Source organism: Microtus oregoni, unplaced genomic scaffold, assembly GCF_018167655.1.
Source record: "Microtus oregoni isolate MIOR12 unplaced genomic scaffold, Mior012 000086F_ref0000336, whole genome shotgun sequence".
Taxonomy (NCBI): Eukaryota; Metazoa; Chordata; class Mammalia; order Rodentia; family Cricetidae; genus Microtus; species Microtus oregoni.
The window spans coordinates 287,481-311,383 of NW_024544552.1; the positions used below are offsets into that span (position 1 = coordinate 287,481).

Below are 23,903 nucleotides of genomic sequence, written 5' to 3' on the forward strand. Positions count from 1 at the left end.
GCTGCGTCTTTACGTTGATACACCAGTGTCAAATTGAGGCACAATTACAATGGATCTACTTCTGACGACCTTAATTGGCTTTGGGGTTCTAGAACTGGCCAGTCCACTAAGCCAAAATGGTTTCTTCCTACCACATGGACAGGTTTCATTTATAGCTATATCAAAGAGAGGCGCACAGGCCATATCCGGTGGCACCTTGTGTCTGTTTTTCTCCACATGGTTGGAGCAGGTGATCCCATGTGATTAGCTGGGACTTTGCTACCTAGTTCAAGAGTCTATAATACATATCTAATGAAGTTATAGCAACATTTAGGGCAAGCTTAAAAAAAAAGCTGGGTCAACTCTAGGCAAAACAATGCTTAATTTAGCATAAGCATATATGTAAAGTAATTAAAATAGTAATAAATGATACAGAATGAACTTTGAATGGTTATTTAAAATTCTCCTCACCTGCCCCTTTATACCATACACCCATTTAAAATAAAACTTACTTTATGTGTATACCTGCCATGTATTATAGCTTAGCTTCACTTGTGTGCCTGGTGCCCCCAGAGGCCGGAAGAAGGTATCAGACTTAAGGGAATGGAGCTACAGCCAGCTCTGAGCTGCCTATTGTATGTGCTGGAATAGAACCTGGGTCTTCTGGAAAAGCAGTATATTTTCTTAACTGCTGAGCCATCATGGGCTCTTCAGACCCCATGTGCTCATTTTGTGTAGGTGTTTGAGCTTTCCCACAGTCCAAGACTTGCTCAGAATGACAAGTCGATTCTTGTTTACCTGTGAGATCGATAAGAACACAATCCCACACGCTCCACCCTATGCCTTCTGACTTCTGCAATGAGGCCCAGAAACCCATTTTAATAAACTCTAAATTGCTCCGGGGTACACTTTGGTTTAAGAAGGCACTGCTCTGTGGTGTGGATAGAGAGGAGAGAGTGTATCTATTCTGGTTCTTTGCCAATGATTGGCTTAGAATATGCACTTAACCCAGTTTTTGACATGACCCAAAGGGATTTCTTCTGCAAGGATACTGTAAAAAGCTATTTTGCTATTTAAAGGATGGGGGAAAAAAGCAAGAGGCAGTAAAACAGGGACTCAGGAATTAAGATCCCCACAGGAACATCTACACTGAGAGTGAAATCCCCTACCTCAGAACACTGGCACCTGGAGAAGCGCTCCTCTTCCAGGACACAGACTCTCCCAGTGCGAGTAACTGGGACACAGGGCCATTGCCATGTGTGCAGCTTTCTTGGTACTTGTTTAATTCTTTTTGCAAACGGTAGCCCTTGTTTAGGCAAGGTGGATACAATTTATACATGCCCAGTGTGCTAAGACCGTAAATTAACTCATTTTTCCTTTTTCTTTAAATCTATGACTTTTGTCATTTGACGAAATTGTACATAAAGGCAAGCATCAAGAATCAGAGTTGAACTGACTGAGATTTCCAGTCACAACAGAGTCCCTTATTGCCTTTTGGACATAGGTACAGTAGTTAATGCTGCTGGGTCCCACATGGCCGCATGTGACAAGGAATGCCACACAGTCATGACAAGAGCTACATGTTAAAAAAAAATGTGAGACCACCATGGTAGTTGAGACTCTAAAGACTCTTGATAGCAAGGGTGAGGAGTTGAGTCCCATCTCTGGAACCCACGGGGGGAGGAGAGATCCCGGACAGTTATTCTCTGGTTCTGCAAGTGTGTCTGGCATCCTCCCTGATACAGGCATGTACATACTCGAACACAGGTGCGCACACATGCATGCACACACACATAGACACACACACTTTAAAGAGTATTTTAATTAAATCTGAAGCCACTCTACCTCAAATACACCCTGTCCCGGAAGCATTTAAAAACAAACCTAAAAGCCCTTGACTGCTTCAAACATTGAGAGCTGTTTGCTTTATTTCTAATGTTTAAAGTCCCAAAGTGGTACACTTGATCATCCAGGGCCTTTCAAGTAAATCCCATCGGGCGCTCATCATTTGCCGTGGAGACTGATCACAAGAAATGCATTGCTCATTCATAGACTGTGTTTTTGAGAACCCTTTAGAAAAAAAGGGTCCAGCCTTTGAAAAGTTCTTTGCAAATAATTCACTCCCCAGGATGCTGATTGTCATTAAATAGCAGCGGTTAATATGGATGTAAAGGAATATCAGTATAACTATTTAGTTACTTAATTGATATTTACTTAAGCCTATAGGTATAGGAAAAGCAGATCTGCGGAGTTACTGCTTCTCAAATGAAATTCCCTGCCTTCCCCGAGAAGCTGCTTTTATTTCTTGTTATTCTCCATGTCCATTGCTTCTGAAAAACTGTCTTATAAAAGGTACAAAATATTTCAGAGCAATATAAAGCATTTTACATTTACACAGTATCCCATAGGCTGTATTTTCTGATACTACAAGTGACTTCTAGACGTCTAAGTGACACGTTCCTCTATATTCCCCTCACATTTATTCTAGGATGCATTCCACAGTTCATTTTTGTCGTTGTTTGGTTGAACTTAATTATTTTTATGTTTTTATCAAGTATGTTAAATTGCTTGCAGAGAAAAAGCTATGGAACAATGAATTACATATATTTATGTATATATGTATATTGATACTTGTGATCTGTATTCTTTAACATTTATCTCCTATTTCAATTTTTGCTGGTGACAGTGTTGACCAGCTTAGTAATTCATGTCTAGAAGAAAATTTTCTGATAATTGGCATATGTTTTATAACTGGTACAGGGTTTTATTTTGTAAATATGATATATAAACTTAAAAATTTTGAAGCAATATATCTATTCTCTAGAATACTTAAATATTGAAACTTTTTTTTTGATTTGTCAAATTTATATTCACTCTCCATGACTTGAGTAAAATATTATCTTCTCAGGAAAAGCTCATCTTTTGGTTGCAGAAAGAAATCAATGGTTTTTTCTTCTGGGATCCCTCTCTAACTATTATGTTGACTCTGGAAAGAGATGGAAATTTCATTTTATAATATTTTATTTTTATATATTATTTATAATATTTTATTTTATATAACATTTATGTGCATATCTTCCCTATACCATAAAATGATAACCTTTTCCATTCTGTGTGCCACGTTCCCCAAGTGAATACTGTCCCTTCTTACCTCTCAGTGCTCTGACAATACTCCTCAGACAGACAGGAAGAGCGAGTGGAGAGAGGAAGAAAGCAGATGGAGAAGGAAGAAAGGAAGTGCCTAGGAGGATGGAAGCGGAGCAATAGAGGGAAGAAGAAAGGGAGAGAGGAGGGATGGAGGGACGTGAATAGAGCAACAGAATATATTGAATTTGATCATACGCCAGGACTCTGCAAGACGGGTTTCTAAGTTAGAAAATGTTGTCACTCAGACCTTAAAAGAGTCAACTTCGGGGTGCTAAATAAAGAGCACACAATTTCGAAAGAATAATTATAGCTAGCACTGATGGAGCATTTCTCTCTACCTGGACCTTTCCCAAGCTCTCTATTGGGTATATGGGGGGCTGGGAGTAGGAGGGTGTAAATTCATTTAATCTTTTTAACAGCACTGGTAGGCGGATGCTATTGTTTGTCGTTTCTTTTATAGATCCTGAGATTTTGGAGGGTTAACATGCTGACTATCTTTCCGGAGGTCAGTGGTTAGAGTGCCAGATATGCCATGTTGATCTCAGGGGTAAAACTTTGGTGAAGGCTGTTAAGCTCCAGCCCATGCATGACAGCCCACAAGGACGCTTCATGGGAGCTCAAGAGTTTGAAGTCTGAAACTGTTTTGCGGAACAACATAGTGTGTACATTACAGACTCTAGACTAAAGTTATCGAATAGCCCAGTGTTTGTCAGCAGCCTTGTCGGGACAAACCGTCCATCTCCGAGCTACAGAGACCTGCTTCCTAGAGAAATAGTGCAGATTAGTGTTTGCAAACATCTGAGTCTCCTAAAAGAGAAACAGTCTATGGACTAGAAGGGATTTAATCTCCATCTGCCCTGGCTCTCTATAATGTAAATTAGTCTGGAAACACGGAATCTCCTCAGCCCCAGGTTGCTTCTCTGCCAGGTCACAGTGAAGGGAACCCTACTTGGAACATGAAATACTTCCACACATGTTCCTTCTAAACAATTACTATGTGATTAGACTGCCTACCCTGGGAAAATAGGGATATGATTATAATCCTTTAAGAGCTGGCATAACGCCTTTCTAAGCCAGAGAATTGCCTTTGGTGGGGGCAGGGAGGAGTAAGTCTAGGATAAACACACTTTGGAGAAGAAGCGAAATGTGAGTCTGAGGGGAGATGTTCAGTTCAGAGCAGCCAAGGAAGCTTGCTTTGCTGCCTATGATTGGGAACATGAGGTCAGTATGTATGTGCGTGTGTGTGTGTGTGTGTGTGTGTGTGTGTGTGTGTGTATGGTAAGTGTGTATGTATATGTGAGTTTATGTGAGACTGTGTACGGTATGTGAGCGTGTGTGGTGTGTGAGTTAAGTGTGTATATATGTGTGAGTGTGTGTGTATGTTTCAGTGTGTTTGTGTGGTATGTATGCATATTAGTGTTGTGAGTATGTGTATGAGTGTGCATGTTTGGTATGTGAGTTTGCGTGTACAGTGAGTACGCGTGGGGGTGTGATGTGTGTTTGAGTGTCTATGTAGTGTATGAGTATGTGTATGGGTATATGAATATGTGTATATGCCGTGTGAGTGTGTGTGTGGTGTGTATGTGTGGTGTGTGGGTAGGTAGCATGCATGGGAGGGCAGTTCCGCAAAGAGAAGAGAAAGACCATCACCTAGAGGGGCTGAACACTCTTTAGTGTGGTGGAGCTTTTTTATTATCCCCTCCAGTACTGAATGCATTCTGGAAAGCTTCGTTTAGGACTTGAAGCATGCAGAATTTTTTAGGGGCATCAGTGGCCACAGAGAGTCTGGACAGAGCTGAGAAATGAAAGCATCAGTAGAAACCTCTGAGCGACCTGAGGCTCTTCATCCGGAGTGTCAAAGCAATCCTCACAGGGTCGGACACATCCTCTGCTGACTTTGTGGTTTATAGGACAAAGGGGTGTTGCCATACCAAGCAGCTTAGGACTGCCAGAGACCTTGTCTGTCCACTGTCTTGGGAGCAGGCATGTGATACATTGTCTCTGAAGGCCTCTTGCTCCCCACTTTCTTTTTTGTTGTTTTGAGGCAGGATTTTAGTTTGTTCAACTGGTTTCCTGCTCACAGTGTAGACCAGGCTGGCCCTGAGCATTTTCTGCCTCTTCCTGACAGTTCTGGGATTGCAGGCATTTACTACACACCCTGTTCATCTACTGTTTCTAAAACAATGTCTTCAGGCCTCACTCTCTGTGCAGAAAAGGTCCACTAATCAAGGACAGTCCAATGTCTTTGGCTCTGAGATACCGAAGTGATTCATTTTGTCAGCAGTGGTTTGAAACTGAACTGGACATGCTCCCATTCTCCCTTTCTTCTTCCTGATTTAGGATTTGCTCAGGGTCGTATGTTTTCTTGCATGTCCTCTTTGGAGATGCCCAGCCCCTTGCCGTTCTGACAGAGACGAGGTAGATCCATCATTACAAATCTAGGACTAAGTGCTATCAAACCCTTGATGTCAAAATGTAAAGCCATGTTTTCCTATATAAACTCAAGATCTTAATTAGTTTAATTTAATTTTGTGGTGGTGGAGAATAAAGTTGTCAAACTGTGGGGAATGACTAGAATATAGGGAAGGGTTGTATTACCTCCCTTAATCCAGCCATAGCTATGGGATACAAGGCAGATAGATTTTTATTTTAAGTATAAACATTTTTTTCAGCGGTTTCAGCCAGGGATTCATTCTATACCTCAGACAATACTCAAACTCATGCCGGTATTCTTGCCTCAGCCTTCTAAGTGCTGGGATTCCGGAAGTAAGCCACCACACCTAGATGAAGGCAGCTGCTTTATGGGTAGAGAGGAACAACTCCTTCTGAGAAGCATGACTGTGGGGGCATTCTACCCAGGCTGAGTGGATAACTGAGGAGTGACGAAGGAAGTCATTCACATGTCAACCAGACTTGAGATTCTTGAATGAAGGGTTCAGTTGAGATCAAAGAGGGTGTAGCTGAAGTCAGGGAGGGGTATGGTGGCAAGAGAAACCATCAGGCAGACCCTTGCTTGAGACCCCCTTTTTGTTACCCTTTAGGGTTCATTGCCATCAAGGGAGATGCTGGATATGGGAGGTCTGTGATTGGACCAAATCAGGGGCTTCTATTCACTTCACTCATTTGACAACCACTTAGTAAAAGCCTCTTAAGTGCTTCACTCCAGGTATCTGGATGGTGGAGAGCAGGGGAAATGCTGACTAGGTCATAGAAAGATGAGCAAACACATATGTATTCAAAATTTCATTCTTGACTCTTCTCAACTTACCAGCTATGGAAAGAAGCAACAAGTGGTTAAATTCCTAGGTGTTGACCCCACTAAATAGCCTCTCAAAAATAGGAACTCAGACTGAGCAGCAAAAGGTTTACCCAAGGAAGTACTGATCATAAGAAAATATGGCTGGAATAGAATATAATTACCTTTTGCAAAAGGATGAACAATTATAATATGGAAAACCTGTATATAATTCTTGTCTAAACCTTAAAGTTGCAAGTTGGTCCTGACTAGGAATTTAGGGAGTGTGCTATCCTATAACCTTTCAAATGACCTCCCAGCCTGAAGTACCTCTCTGAAAAGCCAAGCCTTGTCTTTTGCATTTTGAATATGATTGCATCCATGGCAGGAGGATTTTTCAAATAAATAGCTTTTTCATTTCATAGTAGAGAGGAATCTTAGAACAAGGGACCCTGTACCAGTGTTTCACCTTCAAGGTACAACCTAGTGAGCAACCAGTTAAAACCTGACCTGCCACCCTCGCCACCCTCCACACCCAAATAACAGCACCAACTGGGATTCAGGGATTTAACACATGAGCCTGTGAAAGATATTTCCTATTTGGGTCACAGCATCCTCATTTTTCATGGATTGGTATTACCCAGAGAGATACGAGAAAGACAAGCTCACACTTTCAGATATGAGTATTTGGAAATGGAAAACTTTAAAGAATGATACGAGCCTGTTGCCCCAAGGAAAGCTGCAGACAGTTGCCAATAACAGTTTTAAGAGAGAGTGAGAATCTTGTGAAACCTTGTCATTGTTATGCTGAGCCTGGCAATATCCCAAGAGTGAAGGATGTTCCTCATGACATCAGTGGTGTTGTTGACAGATGTGACTTTTAATACTGTGTATAATGAAATATGTCAGCATTTGCAGTATCCAAGTAACCCAGCAAATCAGTGTTTTCCAAATGACCAGTGAGAGCATGATGTTCCTGGAAAAAACAATCTATTCAACATGAAAGCAGTCTGATGGGTTTTAAGACTGTGAAGTTCACTGGTGCAGGCTTCAAACTCTATAACTTAGCACACCATCATGAAGCTGCCCCTTGTGGTGTGGTGGCAAACAGATATATCTGAGATAGCCCAGGAAGACTAGGAACGTATGTCTTCTTTGAAAATGTTTTGCATTTATGACTGGAAGCAATGCATTGTGACTGACCAAATGCAGAAGTAGGTATGAAAATCCAGCATTTTCTATCAAGTACTGAAAAGATTTGCAAAAATGTTCTCTTCAGGAGAAAGAGTTGTTTATTATTATTGTTATTGTTATTGTTATTATTTTGTTTTTTGAGATAAGGTTTCTCTGTAACTTTGGAGTTTGTCCTGGAACTCGCTCTGTAACCAGGTTGGCCTCGAACTCACAGAGATCCGCCTGTCTCTGCCTCCCAAGTGACATGATTAAAGGCATGTGCAGCCACCACCTAGACGAGAAAGAGTTATTTTTGATAAACATTTATATTATATTTTACAATAGTCATTTCTAATTTAAAAATTATAAATATCACTGCATGTCGCCCATCTGTTTAAATAACTTCTTTGAAGTCATCTGTAATTATAAAACCTCTGCTGGGTGCCTGAGACTGGACCGCTTGAGATCCCCTTTGTTAGAGTGTTTTCTTTCCTTCTATGGCAGAGTTTTACTCCCTCGCTAAGCTCCTAAACTGGCTTTCTCTAGCACTAGCCAATGCATGTTAGATTTATAGCCATGCTCAGTTTTAGGCAGGTCTGCCTACAATTCCGTGTCGCTGTGCATAAGACAGGAAAATTATTCTTAAATGAAATGACAGAGGGTGGTTGCCAAAGGATGACAGAAAGTAATTGCTGTTTTTTTTAATGGTTTTAATATTGCTTGTTAATATCCCACACTCATTTGGGGGTATTACCTGAGGGCCTCCTGCAGCCTAGACAAGGGTGATACTAGTGAGCCCTTGGCCGTTGAGGCAAGATCTTGTTAAGGACTTCAGGCTGGCTTTGATCTGGAAACCTTCCTGCTTCCCCACTGCTTAGTTTTTCCGTGTTTGTCCCCATGCCTGCCTACCTGGTTGGCTGACTCTTAAGAGTAAATACTACTTGCATGCATTTATATGTTTATTCCGCCACGGAATGTATCAATAGAGCACATTTTAGAAAATGCCCGCGGAACTGTGCCTCATTAGTGGATTGTGAGAGTGACTAAGAAATTAACAGCTGCTACTTCTAGTTAATGTATTCTGACAGAGTGGAAAGTGTCGTGCTTGACCTCAGACAGTACAGGGGGTCTTATTTGTAAAATTCTTATTTCAATTAAATGTATTTATTCAGGGAGACATGTGGATGTACTGGACTGGGGTGAAAATGATTTATATATCTTACTGTAGGTTTCCTTGAATAGTTCAAAAGCCTTTTGGGAGAGCAGTGCTCTGCCCCGGATTCCGACCTCCTGTCTTCACAGCAGAATGGCTCTCATTCCCAAAGCCTTCCTTTGATTTCCTACACAAGGGCGCCTTCATCTTTACTGGTTCCCCATACTGGATGTAGGTTAATCCAACTTAGATTACCTTGCAGCTCTTCTCTTTCCTCTTTGCTGCCCCTGTTCCATATCCATCTGTGTGCCATGGTTTTGTGCTCTCTCTGATACACCTCTTTTCAGGAGCAATCCATTCTGGGCTAATGAATTGTTTTGATTATGCCCTTCCTTCTGTCAATCTAATCAGTAGTCTGTGGTCTGAAAGACCCCTTTTCTAGAAACTCATGCCTCTCTCCTTTCCTGTCACCAACTGAAGACCACCCTAGGCTACCTAGTAGATTTTAAGGTCTCTGAGTGAGACATTCATGATCATTACATATTTCAACACCTTCCCTGTGGGCTAAATGGCCTAGGTCTTAAATAGTGCAAAAAGTCACTGAAACCACACCCAATTCTGTAAATTAAAATACGAACAAAACAAGTTGCGTGAGAATTTCAAAGAACTAATAAAAATGAGAAAAATCTCTAACTCTGTGTAGCAATCTCCAAGGACTATGTAATTCCGGGGGGGGGGGGGGGGGGGATGTGAGGATAAACACTACTTTCGGCAATCATTTCAAAAGTCTTGATTGAAGTGCAGAGGGCTCTTATCTCCAGATACAGCCGAATGGAACCTTTTCAGTACAGTAGACGTCCTTATCCTAAAGAGGACTGTGTTTAAGAACGCTGAGATCTGCTTTCAAGAGCTAAAAGGCTTTGTTTTTCTCCAGTATTTATGTTTTAAAGTATCCTCCTTTGTAGCTAGGCTCTACACACATGCCCTTTTTCAGTCTTACTTCAGCATTCCCTTCTCACGAGCTGCTGAGCCACGAGCCCATTACATCAATGTTCAGAACCCCAGTTCTGTCATATACAAAGAATTAGATACATCTCATGTATGATGCTCTTGTCAGCAACAAACTTAGAGCTATGGAAAAGTAGAAGGCAAGTTTTCCCTTATTCATGCATGGAGTACTTTTTATTGCTTTACTTTCTCTTTCCCAAAATTTAGAGTCTTTGGGAAAAACCAACCAATCAACCAACTAACCAGAAAGTTCTTCAACAGTTAAGCAAGCTGCCCAAATTCCCTCACCATGAGAAGAGAGGCCAAGCGACCAGTAGCCATTTATGGAAAAGTTAATATTTATTTTTGTGGATAATATTTTTGTAGAAGGACCTCACAAGCAGGCCTAATTTATTATGACAATTTTCATGCCTATTTATCATTCCCCGACATGAAAGTTTGGAAAATTACACATATAATACAAATACTTGGTTTCATATGACATTATGACATTTAACCTTATAGACTTTCTAGAAAGAACATATTTTTGTAGAAGGACCTCATAAGCAGGCCTAATTTATTATGACAATTTTCATGCCTATTTATCATTCCCCGACATGAAAGTTTGGAAAATTACACATATAATACAAATACTTGGTTTCATATGACATTATGACATTTAACCTTATAGACTTTCTAGAAAGAACATATTAATTGTTTTCCATACTAGTCAACATTACACAGTCTTAATGGTCACCCTTGACATCAGCGTAAAACTGAGGATAGTGGTACACATCTGTAATGTCAACATTTGGGGAACTGAGGCAGAAGGATGGCAAGTTCACAGCTAGCCTGGGCAATGCACAACCATGTCTTATAAAAACAACAAGACACAACATCAACAACAAAAGAGAGGCCCCAGTCACTATGTTGGAGGGGACTCAGCACAACACCTGTGTTTAAGTCCCCTCATCTCTCTGCAGTCCATTCTTACCCCTATCTTTCGGCCTTGTCCTGAAGCTGCCTTCTGTGGGCCATTTCCTTTATAGAAGATGAATGCTACTATATGTTCAATGTCTGAAACCTCTACCCTCTATACTCCTTTGTGGAAGTAAGCACAGTTAATGCCCTGCCTCCTATGGGCTCTGCCAATAGAGGGATTCAACAATTAAATGGCAGGAAAATCCCAGTGACTGTCCACTCCAACAGATCTCAGATGATTGCCATGAAAGAAACTAGCAGGGGTACTCAGGACGAAGTGTGCCTGCTGCAGCGCTGGCTGCTTGGAGCATCCAGAACAAGCAGAAGCAGCTCAGCCACATTGTTCTGAGAGACAGAAGAATGAGAGCAGTTCTTGGAGTGGTCAGACAGGATGAGGGCCATAAGGTGAAGATTCCTGGGTTAAGTGCTTGTGGCTCACTGGTGCTTACATTGGAATTTTCTAGAGACGTTTCCCTTCTGTCCCTTGTCACCAGTATAAACTTTATAGCTTGTATAATGTCACTTCTTCAAACAGCCAGATGACTAGAGTTCCTATCCCTCAAATACCACAATGAAGACTACTTACACTCAGAAAGGGAAACTGATTCAAAACAAATGTCCAGGGCTGCCAAGAAAGACAGGAGTAGCCAGACCCCAGCCACTCCCTCTTGTGTTGCCTGTTATACTGATACACTGTGGTGGTGGTGGTGCTGGTGGAGGCAATCAGTTTCCTCGAATTGGTCCTTGTAGTTTTCAGGACCCAGAAGGGCAAGCATGTACATATCTGAAAGAGTGGATTCCCTGCAGCAAGAGGAGACATGCCTCCTAGAACACATGCACCCAGATCTAGCTAGGCTCCGTGGTGAACTGCGCAGCGTCGCTGAGAGTGAGCTAGACTGGGTTTAATATGGTCCTTTGGAACTTCTGAAGTATGACAGTTTAGAGTAACAGACTTCTTACTATATCCAGAGGAAACAATCTTCATACAAGGGAACCGTGTATTTCTGGTCAGTTGTTCCACTGGTGACAAAGTCACCGACGAGACGGCCACTTATTACTTAAACAAAACTCACAACTGAAGGATGCTTCTGCTTCTATAAAAGACATCACTGTCAGACACTCATTGACTTTAAGTCCTTCTCAGAAATGCAATGATATATTACACAGAGGGATGTATCTGAGCGTGGAAGTGTGTGTGACTGTTATGGAAGCTTACCCATGTGAGAAAAATAATCTGTGTTTGGCATTTGCTATAGTGAGAAAGTTACTCACCATTGGCATGTTTTGCAGAAACTCAAAAGCAGGAAGGAAAATGCTAAAAGATCAAAGAAGAGGGAGAAAGGGAGGAATGGAGGGAGGGGCTGAGGGAGAAATTGAATTAGAGGCTGCAGGTGTGCTCTGTCCGGATTGGAGAGTGTTGACATGGGGAAACAGCTCTGCTGGTTCATCAGTGGGAAACGGCAGAAGTCAGGGAAGCAGGAACTTACTGTCCAGACCTTGATCTTCTGGTCTCCTTTTCTGGAGATCTTAGGATATATCTTCTGGACCAATTGTAGGCATTGAGGGTCAGTGTTTTGTGGTCTTTCCCTTGATTCTGTGTACTTACTCTCCTGTTGTAGTCATTGAAAATTTCAGGGCTTCGGGATGATGAAACAAATATTTATTATCCAGAAACTCCTAATGAATATGACAGAAGGAATAACACACACACACACACACACACACACACACACACCTATAATGTAATTCAGGATGGATCACAGACTTAGAAAGAGCATAAAAAAATCAGAGCAGCCACTCAGAACATCTCAAGGTCTGAGTGGTGAAATCTTGAAAATGGTGTCGTTTCAGCACCTGCATAGAGGTGGGGCATGACTGTTTAGCGCACACTCTACCAAGGAAGCAGAACCCTCAGTGTGTGAAGAAGGAAAAGGGGAAAAAAACACAAGGGTTTCAATTATTCTTTTAAAGCCACATAGCAAACAGCAGGTTGGTATTAGCTGTAGCTTCTAGGAGGTGGGAAAGGCAGTGTGCACTGCCCTCTGCCTCAGATGCACCAGGGTAATGAAGTGTTAAGAGGGCAAGTGCAAAGTTAGAAGCACCGATGCTTTCATTCTTGAAGGCAAAAAAAAACAACAAAAAAAACCCCTACCCTATTGTAGATAAATCAAAACCTATACTTGATTGCTGGAGATAGAGAAACTGTTGACACACGTGGAGAGCATTTTCAACCACCCAGGAGTCTCACATCAAAAAGAGAAATAGTTTAAATAATCCACCATAGCTGCCTTGGCCTTCCGATGCCCACATTCTACCCACAAGGCAATACTCACAGCTGCCCAATAACTTTCTGTTTCCTGCGATCCACTGAGAGTCCCACAATGATGGAGGAAGGTCATTGGCTAATAAAGGAACTGCCTTGGCCCATTTTATTGGTTAGAAGATAGGTGGGAGGAGTAAACAGAACAGAAGGCTGGGAGGAAGAGGAAGTGAGCTCAGACTCCACAGCTCTCCTCTCGGGAGCAGACGCCAGAGAGAGACATCATGCCCTGCTCCCAGGCAGACACATGCCATGAAGCTCCGACCCAGGATGGACTAGGCTAGAATCTTCCCGGTAAGACTGGTTCTCACAGATGATTAGAGATGGGTTGATCGGGATGTGAGAATTAGCCTGTAAGTGCTAGAGCTAAAGGGCCAAGCAGTGTTTAAAAGAATACAGTGTCCGTGTAATTATTTCGGGGCATAAGCTAGCCAGGCGGCTGGGGTGCCAGGGACGCAGCCCCCCGCCGCTCTTATTACTACACTACAAAGCGGGCACTGGGCACTCTGGATCTCTGTGGCACTCTTTGAGGACATAAATCTGGGGACATAGAGGAGCTGGTTATTGGGTGAAAAGCTGTGTTTACCTGTTAAATCTGGACCCTATTTTATGCCAGGTTTTGTGTCAGTAGTTTAGATCAGTCCCTAACTCCTCTCTTGAGAGTAGAGCCAAATGCAAGACTGCAGAGGAGTATTGAGCAGGGCGCTTTTGTTTCATGGATGGAGCAAGGAGGAGGGTTTTTACCCGAAGCCCCCTTCTATCTTTCTAGCGATAAATTAAAAAGCGAATAAGAAAAGTCAGTTGAAATTTCCTCTGTTTTCAAGGCTCCTGTTCAGTGGGCTTGAACGATCGATACTGCTGTTCAGATGCTTCTGAAAAAGAATAAGATCCACGTTAGTTTCTCAGTGCCTCGAATTGGCAGGACGAGTGAGAGAGGATCAATAAAGCGGAAGAGGCCCTTTGCTTGTCTACGGTTTACTCACCGATCTCTAAAGAATTCTAGGAATTGGAAATTTCAAGATCAATGTGTGAAATGAGTAAGTCAGAAGTGTTGCCCAGAGGAAAAAGCCAGACTCCCGACAGAAACCCATTCAAAAACTGGAAAATCAAGACACCTGAGACAGACTTGCAATGTCACCATGTGTGGGCAACCAGGCATCACTGAATAGAGAAACAAGTCCTAAGCACTGTATCTTAGGCCATTTCACCATGGGAGAAATCACACGGTACAGTCCTCCACACACCTCAGCTACATACAGGTAATGCCTGCTCCTGCTAGATCCAGGATGCACAAACGTGTTTGATGTTAAGTGCACTGGTTCACTCTGTACATGTCTGAAAACAAATGATGCACTTAAAAGACAGGGGAGGCATGGGATGTTTGAGGCACTAGCTTACACACGACTTTGAGTAAACATTTACTTCTTTAGTAGGGGGTGGCAGGAGACTGTTGTCATATGCCCAGTCAGTTATTCCCCAGTATGTCCTTATGTGGCTCATGGCAAGATTAGCATGTTAGTGTACATACCAGGAAGGAATGTTCTTCATGGGCATGCTTAAACTTTGTCCTTTCTGAGTGCCCCTGCCTTGTCTCACTTTCCTTTTTAAACTGAAAATCTGCTGGGCGTATAGTGTTTATCTATAATTCAAGGACTCAGGAGACAGAGACCAGAAGATTGCAAGGTCACAGCAGTCTGAGCCACATAGCAAGACATCATTTAAAACAATCAAGGAAGGGTTCTGGTCTAGCGCGGGCAAAGGTCCAAGGCCACACATCTTATCTCCCACACCACAATAATAGTAACAATAACAGTGATTACACCAATAAAAAGTGAGAATCAGAGCCAGAGTATTCATTATTAGACTAGGCTGTCTGGGCCCAGGCAGGACACTGCTTAATATATGGTGGCAGTGATGGTAAACTCACCCTTATACGAAATATTATCGCTGTATGTCTCTCAGCCACAATTAATAATAGAGCAATCATTAAAGTGTTACTTAAGTAAAAATTCTCTCTCTCTCTCGTAGTCGTGTGTTTAACTATCTGTTCTTTGTTCTTTGAGGCAAGGTCTCACTGTGTAGACGGGTTGGCACCAGCCTTTCTTCCTCAGTCTCTTAAGTGCTAGGATTAGAAACATGCCCACTATGCTCAGCGTCCATTCTCTCTGTCTCTCCCTGCCATGAGGAGAGCCTCCAACTCCACATACTTCCCACCATGCTGTACTGCCCTAGGTTGTGGCTCAGCAAGCACCGACTGAAGCCTCTGAAACTGGGACAGCACACCCACCTCTTTCTGAAGCTTGTTCTGTCCGCTATCTGTCATAGGGACAATAGGTTTTGTGACCGCTTTGATCTTGTCTAACATTGATGACATAGATTATATCTGATAGTTTAGAGAAATTCCTTTCTTAAGAGCTCAAAAATATTTCTCAGGTAGCACTGGCCCTTTTAAAAGTAGCTGAGAGATCCTATAGCTTGTGGTAGAAGAATTTTTTTGAAATACAATATTCCCAAAATGCTTGGGTACCCATGACATGATGCCAAATCACTAGCTGAATGGGAGTTCTCAGCTGATGAGAAACAGACTTGAGTAAAGTCTCAGGACAACTGGTATATCTCTTTCCTCTCTCTCCACTTCTTACTTTTGCTCTCTCTTTTTCCTGCCTTCCCCTACATCACTGAATCCCAGGCCTTATAAGTTCCTAAGTACTAGATTGTACCTCTACTGGTATTTCTGGAATCTCAGATGTGACCCAGGGCTTTAAAAGGTGTTTGGATCACAAATTACCAATGACACAACTTTTTTTTAACCACTGGTCACAGATTTGCACTTCTCAGTCAGTTCTAGGGATGGCAGAGGCCCATTACTCCATTGTGTATGCTATTGCCATGCCCTGGTCTTCAGCATGGGCCTGAGCTGGGAGTGAGCAGGTACATTGCTGTTCCAGAGAAATGAAGAGGCACTGCAGAAAAGGAGAATGCTTATTGCACAGATATCTGGGAATGGCCTTTGCTATCCAATAGCCAGAAATGAACCATATTTTTCCTATTATCTTGGTATTCAACCAGGTGAACAGTCTCAGGTAATTTACATACAGAGTGGATTGCTCAAGGAGCAGGGAATCATAAATGGCCTCAGCAATATCTGCAAACATTTATGAACTGCAAATTCATGAATGGCTGTCAGGAGAAACTGGAAGTTAAAAAACTGAATCATAAGACCAATACCTACATTCCAAAGCTGTTGCAAATCCATTCTACTCTGTGGGGGTGTGGACTGTGAGTATCCCCACCTTTCCTGGTAATGTTCTAAATGGCAAGCTTTTGACATTTTTATTTGTCATTTCTGCCAAAACCTCAGGGCATGCTCTACATTTCTTTTCAGCCAAATCAATGTCTGCTTTTTAAAATATTTATTAACATTATTTTTAGGGAATGACTAGTCTATATTTGCTAAACTGTGTTGGCTGAATGGTATGGGAAGTCCTTCCGTATATGTGTTGCTTTTATAGGCTAATAGTGAAGCTGCATTCAGCCAATGGCTTAACAGAACATAGCCAGGCTGGAATATATATATATATATATATATATATATATATATATATATATATATATAGAGAGAGAGAGAGAGAGAGAGAGAGAGAGAGAGGGAGAGAGAGAGAGAGGGAGAGTAGGTGGAGTCAGAGAGAAACCATGTTGCCACCACTGGAGACAGAAATGTTGGAACCTTGCCAGTAGGCCACAAACCTCTTGATAAAATATAAAACAATGGAAATGGGTTAATTTTAGATGTAAGAGTTAGTCAATAAGAAGCTAGAGCTATTGGCTAAACAGTGTCACAATTAATAAAGATTCTGTGTAATTATTTCGGGTCTGAGCAGCCAGTAACAAACGAACAGCCTCCATGGCCACCATCAACTGGGTGAGTTTGAAATTGATCCCAGATGCTAAAATAGAGGAGGAAGGAAGAGGACTCCTCATAAATGAAGCATTTGCATTGATAAAAACTCTACAAGGAAGGCCCTCTAGTGTCAGGGGCTCTGATCCACTCTCCTCAGAGAAAGTTGATTTGATAAGACTACTGATTTTTTTTTTCTAGGAATAGGAGAGATGTAAGCAATAGAAAAGGAGACTGGCAATTACTTTTCCCATTATCTTGGTATGTCCGTGCTGCATCAGAGAAAAAAGATTCTTCCTCTTAGAGTGGTTTAAACCAAGAGCAAGCCCAAATTTTAGTTCTCAGTACCTCCCCCTCTGTCTTCTCTTTGTCCATATTTTCTGCTTCTCACACAGGGCTGTGCTATGTATTTACTGAACATCACAGAAAGCATGGTGTGGGAAAGGAATAGGGAATTTGTTGTCTTAATCATTTTTATGATAGTGTATAAATGAAAATTACTTTACTGAAGCCCACTGACTCAAAAGAGCACTCAAAACTTGAACAGGTATTACCCATCTATATGTCTACATATTTATTCCATCATTTTCTGTGGATATGTGTTTCTTTACGGTTGCTTTCAACCTATTGGGTGATTTCAGCAAATGATTTCCACAACACCCACTCCCCTTTGCCTCTCTTTCTCTCTCTCTCTCTCTCTCTCTCTCTCTCTCTCTCTCGATTGCTCTCTCTCTCCTGTATCAGGGCATGGAACAATATATTTGAGATGAAAGCTATGTCCTTAACTTCAGTTGCAAAAACTGATTAGAGGAAAAGTCCAAGTCATGGTAAGGTTGATTACAAAGTTTTCTTAAAGGTAGGCTGAACTTAAAAGGCCTGAGAACACAGTAGCGAAACAGACAGTACATCGTAATAAATGCAATTTGATTGTTGCAAGGTCTGGTAAATGTTCAGTCTCTAAGAGTAAGCGATATTTTCAGGAAAGGCTTTTCTCACACCTTGAATTTTGAAAGATTTTTTTTTCCAAAAAAAATGTGATTCCTGTGTCTGTCAATTGTGTTTTTAAAGTTCCTGGCAAGAGTCCACAATGTTCACCAAGAATATAGCTGGCAGTTAAGGATATTTAACTTCAAAATATGAGACAACGGATGTTTGAATAACAAAATTAAGTGTAGTAGTTTAGTCCTATTAAAATAGGGATTCTGTAATAATTAAATAGAAAATCCCTAATTATGCAGGCAACATTTTGTATACTTGGTGTGAAACAAAGCAGAAGGCTGGGACTAGTAGTGTATATCTATAATCCCAGCACTCGAGAGGTGGAGACGGCAGCATTACATTTTCAAGGCCAAGCGGTGATGTGTTGGGAGACACCGGTCTCCAAAATAAATAAATGAATGACGAGGCAGAAGATGGAATACACCCCATGAAATAACACAACACAAAACAAAAAGACAAGCAAACACACAAACGCAAGAAAGCAAAGAAGGTGCAAACAGGACAGAGGCTTATAAAACCAGACAGCTTCCATAATTATGTTCTCTGCCTCGGAGAGGAAAAGGGAGACAAAATCCAGGCATTGAACACGAAGAGAGCACTACTACGTATGTCACAGGAGAAGGAGACAGTATTTGCTATCAGGGAAAGGGATGAGAAAGACTTAGTAAGACATTAAAATTTGACGGGATCCTGGGAGTATAATTGGATTTGTACAGGCCCAGATGGGAGTAAGAGGGACCCTGCAGAGAGCACAGGTATAAGCTGAGGCCTGAGCCATTGGCAAGTGTGTTTGTGGCATGAAGTGTTTACAGGCTGAAGTAGAAAGATGGAAGAACAGTATGGCAATTTTAGATTATACTAAGAAGAAATATGAACAGCCGCATAAATTGCAGTCCATGGGATTGTGTGTTCTCTGATAGGTTTTTTGTGTGTGTGTGTGTGTGTGTGTGTGTGTGTGTGTTATGAATTCCCATGTTCATGTGTGTGGAGATATAGATTCATGTGTTTTGTATATGCATGTGGATGCTAGAGTTCAATTTTGGTTGTCATTCCTTAGGAGCTGCCCTCTTCATTTTTTGAGAGCTTGTTCCAGCCTAGACCAAGGTCTAGCGAGAGGCTTGGCTTCCAAAAGATAGTAAATGGCTGTGCTGAGCAATACCTAGGAATAATTTCTAGCCTCCATATGCACACACACACACGTGTGTCCCATGTGCTCACACACCCACACGTGTGTGAACATGCATCATCACCCCCGAGTTAAGCAAAACGAAAGCAAACTTTTCTTTATTCATACCAATTTTAATCGGAGTTTTGATTGGGTCTTGTAGTACACACCTGTAGTACACTTTGGGAGGCAGAGCTAAGAAAATTCAAGGCCTACATGGGTAACAGTGAGATACTGTCTCCAAATTAAAAAAAAAAAAATGAAAAGGCGACGCCAGTCACAGAGAACTTACTCACAAGTGCGAAACCCTAGAATAAACTCAGTACTTTGCACATTAATTAATCAATATTAAAATAATAAATGATAAATTGTTATTTTTTCCCAGTTACAACCCAAGTAGTCTCAACAAATATAATGAACATTGTTTAAATTTTTTTACCACTTTATTTGAGTTGAAGCTATATTCCTTAAAATAGATCAAAGAAATGCTTTTGTTTTTTAAAAAATTAAAATGACACACATCAAAAACTTTCTTAAAAATCATAACAAGTAAAATTTTTGATCTTTATTGTTGTTTTTTTTAAATGTACAGTAAATGATCTAGGCTAGTTCAGACTGGCCAATATTCACAATTGTTACAAATGATGAAAGCGCGGGTTCCATGAAGGAAATGAGTTGCAATATGGGGGGAATCATCAATTACAAACAGCCTTAATTGAAAGATTGTATCAAAAATCCAGTTTGGCTGTAAATCGTAATCTCGTTATTATTTAACTCTCACTAGAAACTCACTCTGCTCTCTCTGCTTAGCACTTCTCTGCTCAGAAGCACACATCGCGCTTTCCCCTGGAAAAGCTCCCTGAAAGGGAGAGCGTGATGTGGGCAGATGCGAATTTCAGCCCACCTGCCTCCACCTAATGGCTAAGGAATCCAAGAAGCACTTTCGTGGTCCTTTCTCTCATTTCCACAGCCAGCACTGGAAATGGCGGTGCACGTGATAAACTGAAAGGATGTGCACATAAGAAACACCCATTCAAGATGCTCAGTGAGGCTCTCATTAAGTCGCCAAATGTCTGTGCTTAATGGTGGGTTACAATACGAAGTCGGAAGCCTTCCTGTGAAATTGTGATCGATTCATTTCTCTCTCAGAGCCATAGTGGTATAACATGTTTCAGCCCCACTTGGGTGCCATGCTGGCAGTCGGGGTGTCGCAGAGGGTGACTGGAGCTATGAAGTCCATGCTAATGATGTTGTACAAACCTTTCTGGTAAACACAACTGTGTGGTTAATTGAATTGAGCTCCCATTGCTGTTGAGAACAGCGGAGAGATAAGAAGCTTTCCCATCAGAATGTGCGGTCCTGTCTGGGGCCTCTCCTCAATACACTGTAGCTCTGTAGCTCTTTAAAGATAAGTCTTCACAATGTGCTTTGCCTTTGATGCCCCTCACCCCCCCCCCCCCCGAGTGTGTGAGCTGCCACTGTTTAGCCTGATCGGTGTGTGAGTGTCATCCCAAGCACTGAGCTGCTGTTTAGCTACTCCAGAAGAAACGGCAGCCTTGGACCACCATAAAAGGAGCCCGTGTTGTCATTCAACAGATCCTTTATCTTGAGACTTTATATATAGCTGTGACCTGGAGTCACATATACAAGCAGAAAGTCCCGGCCACCAGCTTGATGTGACATGTTCATGGAAGAAATTTCTCTCATAAATGAGTCTAATAAATTTCTCTCATAAATGCAGTTCCACTTGCATTCAGTGGAACTGAAAGAGAAAGCAGGCTAGGAGGGAAATTCCTAAAGAAGAAAATCTGAGTGCAGTATTTTCACCTGTCAGAAATGGGTGAAGACTTGTTTCTTCTAACTATTTTTAGTTCACATGGTTCTTGGTTTAGATATACAAATATCCTAACATTTTTCTACTCAAATTCCCTCTCTTTGAGGACCCGATACAAGCACCATCTATAAGAAATCCTAGTTAAAATTGATCCATAGACTTGTTCCTTTGGCTTTAACTCAGCAGATCCAATCGAGTACCTGTTCACAGCACTCATTGTGTTGGGCATTATCAGGAACCTGAAGAGTATATAATGAGCCCAGAATGGTGGGGCAAGGACATGTGGAAAGATGATGTCGTTTCATAAGAGGGACATGAGAGTCTGTGGGTTTGAGGATGTTTGATAAGTACCCATTTCTTGAAGACAACAATGATACTGTGTGTTTGTGTAAATACTTATGCACACACATATACACCACCACATGAATACCGCATGCATGTGTATCTTATATCTTTTCATGGAACTCCTAAACATGTAAATTTTTTTCTTTTTCTTTTATCCCCTTGGTCTTAAACTAAATTTTCCTGGAGACTTTTAATACTTGTTAGAATTAATGTTGCAATCTCTTATTTCTTTTGCTGTCTACTTTTCTCAGTTACTGGGGTTGCCTGTGGTTAGCATTCCTTTTCTCCTACAATTGGTATTTCTAATGTTTCTAAGGTAATTAATTAACCTACGTTAAAGACTGACATCAAATTGACATTCTAAGATAGAGGACAGATTTGCTCCTCTCCCCCCCCCCCCCCCCCGACAGAGTTTCTTCTGAGTACTTGCTTTGTCCTGGCTGTCCTGGAACAAACTTTGTCGACTAGGCTGGCTTCGAACTCACAGAGATCTCTGTTCCCTGAGTGCCAGGACTAAAAGCGTGCACCACCTTTTAACAGGCAGTTTTTGTTGTTCATTTTAGGGTTTAGGAACCAGGTTAGTGTCTTTTTCTTTGCATTAGATTTTGCTGCTGTTTTATTTATTTGTTAGTTAATGCTCATGTACCCTGTAGTGACATTTATGGATAAATCATGTCCAAAACAAATATTCAAACACCTAAACAACTTTGCATAATTGTATTTTCAGTTTAGAGCACAAATTCTAGTTTTTACATTATAGTTAAAATTTTTTCCCATTATAGAAAATATGGTTCAGATCTAGCATCCTGCAAATGGAAGCAGAAGGCTCTCAAATTGGGCTGCATATCAAGACCCCAAATCAAGAAAAGATAAGAAAGAAAAAGACTGTAAGTTGCTATAACACAGGTCACTTTAAATTGTCATCCTCCTAGCCTTGCTCCAGAGTGCCCCTTCACATAGAGGTGACTTCATGGGCAAAGTTCCTTTGCTCATTGCTCTGTACCCGCATTCATCAATGCCACATTCTTGGGAGAGCACAGAGGAGGCAGAGGGGACTCTGTGGCTGTTTAATCGGCCCGGTTAAGCCTTTAAGCAGATAATACAGGGACTTACAGGCTGATATGAGGCAGACGAAGCAGCTTATTCTTCATTTCTGAGCATCGTGTCAGGTGAATCAAGGGCAAGCAGTAACAAAATAAAAAGTCAGAATGTCTATTTTATGTTTCTATACTCTGCTATCCTTATTACTGAAGTAGAGTATTTGATTACTGTTAGGGATTTTGGAGACCCAGTAATAAAAATATCTTCCATTTCTGTTTGGATTGAGCACATCAATCAAGCAAAAAGGGATAGAAAAGAGAGAGCAACCTTAAGCCCCCTTATTTATGCACTGTGTGTCACAGTTCTGAAGCTCACTTCTCTGACTACACTTGAGAAGTCACTGAAGCCGCCGCTCAGAAGCAGATCTGGGTGTAGACTTCCAGCCAGGAGAGGAGGAATGGACCTGGGGGCTTGCTCTGAGTTGTCTTCATACCTCTTACTGGCTCATGTGTCCATGAGCTGGCTCCCCTGGAGTTAACCCTGGGATGTTTTCAGGCAACAGGATACAACGATGGATGTCTGCATGTGCTGAAATGGAGAAGAGACATTCTTGAGTCTCAGAAGTATATGGAACATTTCGAGTCCAGTGTTGGTTGTCCTATGTGTCTGCCAGGTCTTGTGTTGGCTGTATCATTGCACTTTATTTTATTTCATTCCAGCGCCAACACCAGGTGCCCAGACAATGTTTTTAAAGGATTGGTTCTAAACATTGTCCTTTCTGTTTTATGAAAAAGGAGAGTAAGTCTTAGTGAAATTATTTAATTCGCTCAAAGTACTGTAATTACAAGTGTTGAGAGTCGAATCTAGACCTGTTGCGCATGAAAACCTTTGCCACCCAGGTATTCTGAATGCTAAGAAATCAAACGACATTTATCCAAGCAAATTAGATTTTTTTTTTTTTTAGTTGAAAACCACTCTGGAACTGTGTGGTGGGAATAAGGTGACTCACTGATGTAAAGTATAGAGTATGGCTTCTTTTAAACTTTTTTACTTTGAAATAATTTTAGACTTACAGAAAAGATGCAAAAATAACACAGAGATTTCCCATCGGGCCATTCTTGGCTTCCCTTCCTGTTAGCCTCTTATATAAGCATGGCGTAATTACTGAGATGGGAAATGGATGCTGTTACAGAGCTAACTAAACTGCGAGCTTTACTCATTTCACCTTACTGCTCACTTCTGGCTCTGCATTTTTTTTTTAAGGGCAGGGATGCTATTTTACGGATTTTCATAGCCCAGTACCTGATAGGGAGTCTGACTGAGGGACGATGCCCACTGACTGCAGAAAGGGTAGCTCAATGAATGGACTTTCAGTCACACACTACAGCCTGGGAATCCTTGTGTGGATTTATGTCACATGGGTGTGAAGCACATGAAGAGACGCTGAGGCTTTGATTGAATGCTTACTATAGAACTAAATTCCACCTTAGGCTCAGTGATGAAGAGATTTCTTTTTACTATTCTCTCATATATTGCAACCTGACTGCAGTATATTATAGCCCATGACCCCTCTTCCTTTCTTCCCAGTTCCTCACCACATCTCCCTTCTCCCTCAGATTCACTCTTCCTCCTCCATTTTCCTTCAG

At 41.5% G+C, this 23,903-nt stretch overlaps 1 protein-coding gene across 5 annotated transcripts in view; it reads left to right on the top strand.

The window, feature by feature from the left end:
- Rgs7 (regulator of G protein signaling 7) overlaps nt 1-23,903 on the top strand; it is a 367,840-nt gene that overhangs the window by 179,251 nt on the left and 164,686 nt on the right. Inside the window, exon 1 of one of the 5 annotated variants that reach the window (XM_041643496.1) lies at nt 22,016-22,103. The exons of the other annotated variants lie outside the window; for them this stretch is intronic. Within the exon in view, the coding sequence (XP_041499430.1) occupies nt 22,029-22,103 (75 nt within the window). The 5' untranslated portion in view covers nt 22,016-22,028. Of the gene's footprint in view, nt 1-22,015; nt 22,104-23,903 lie in introns of those variants that run through there. 5 annotated transcript variants of the gene reach the window in all.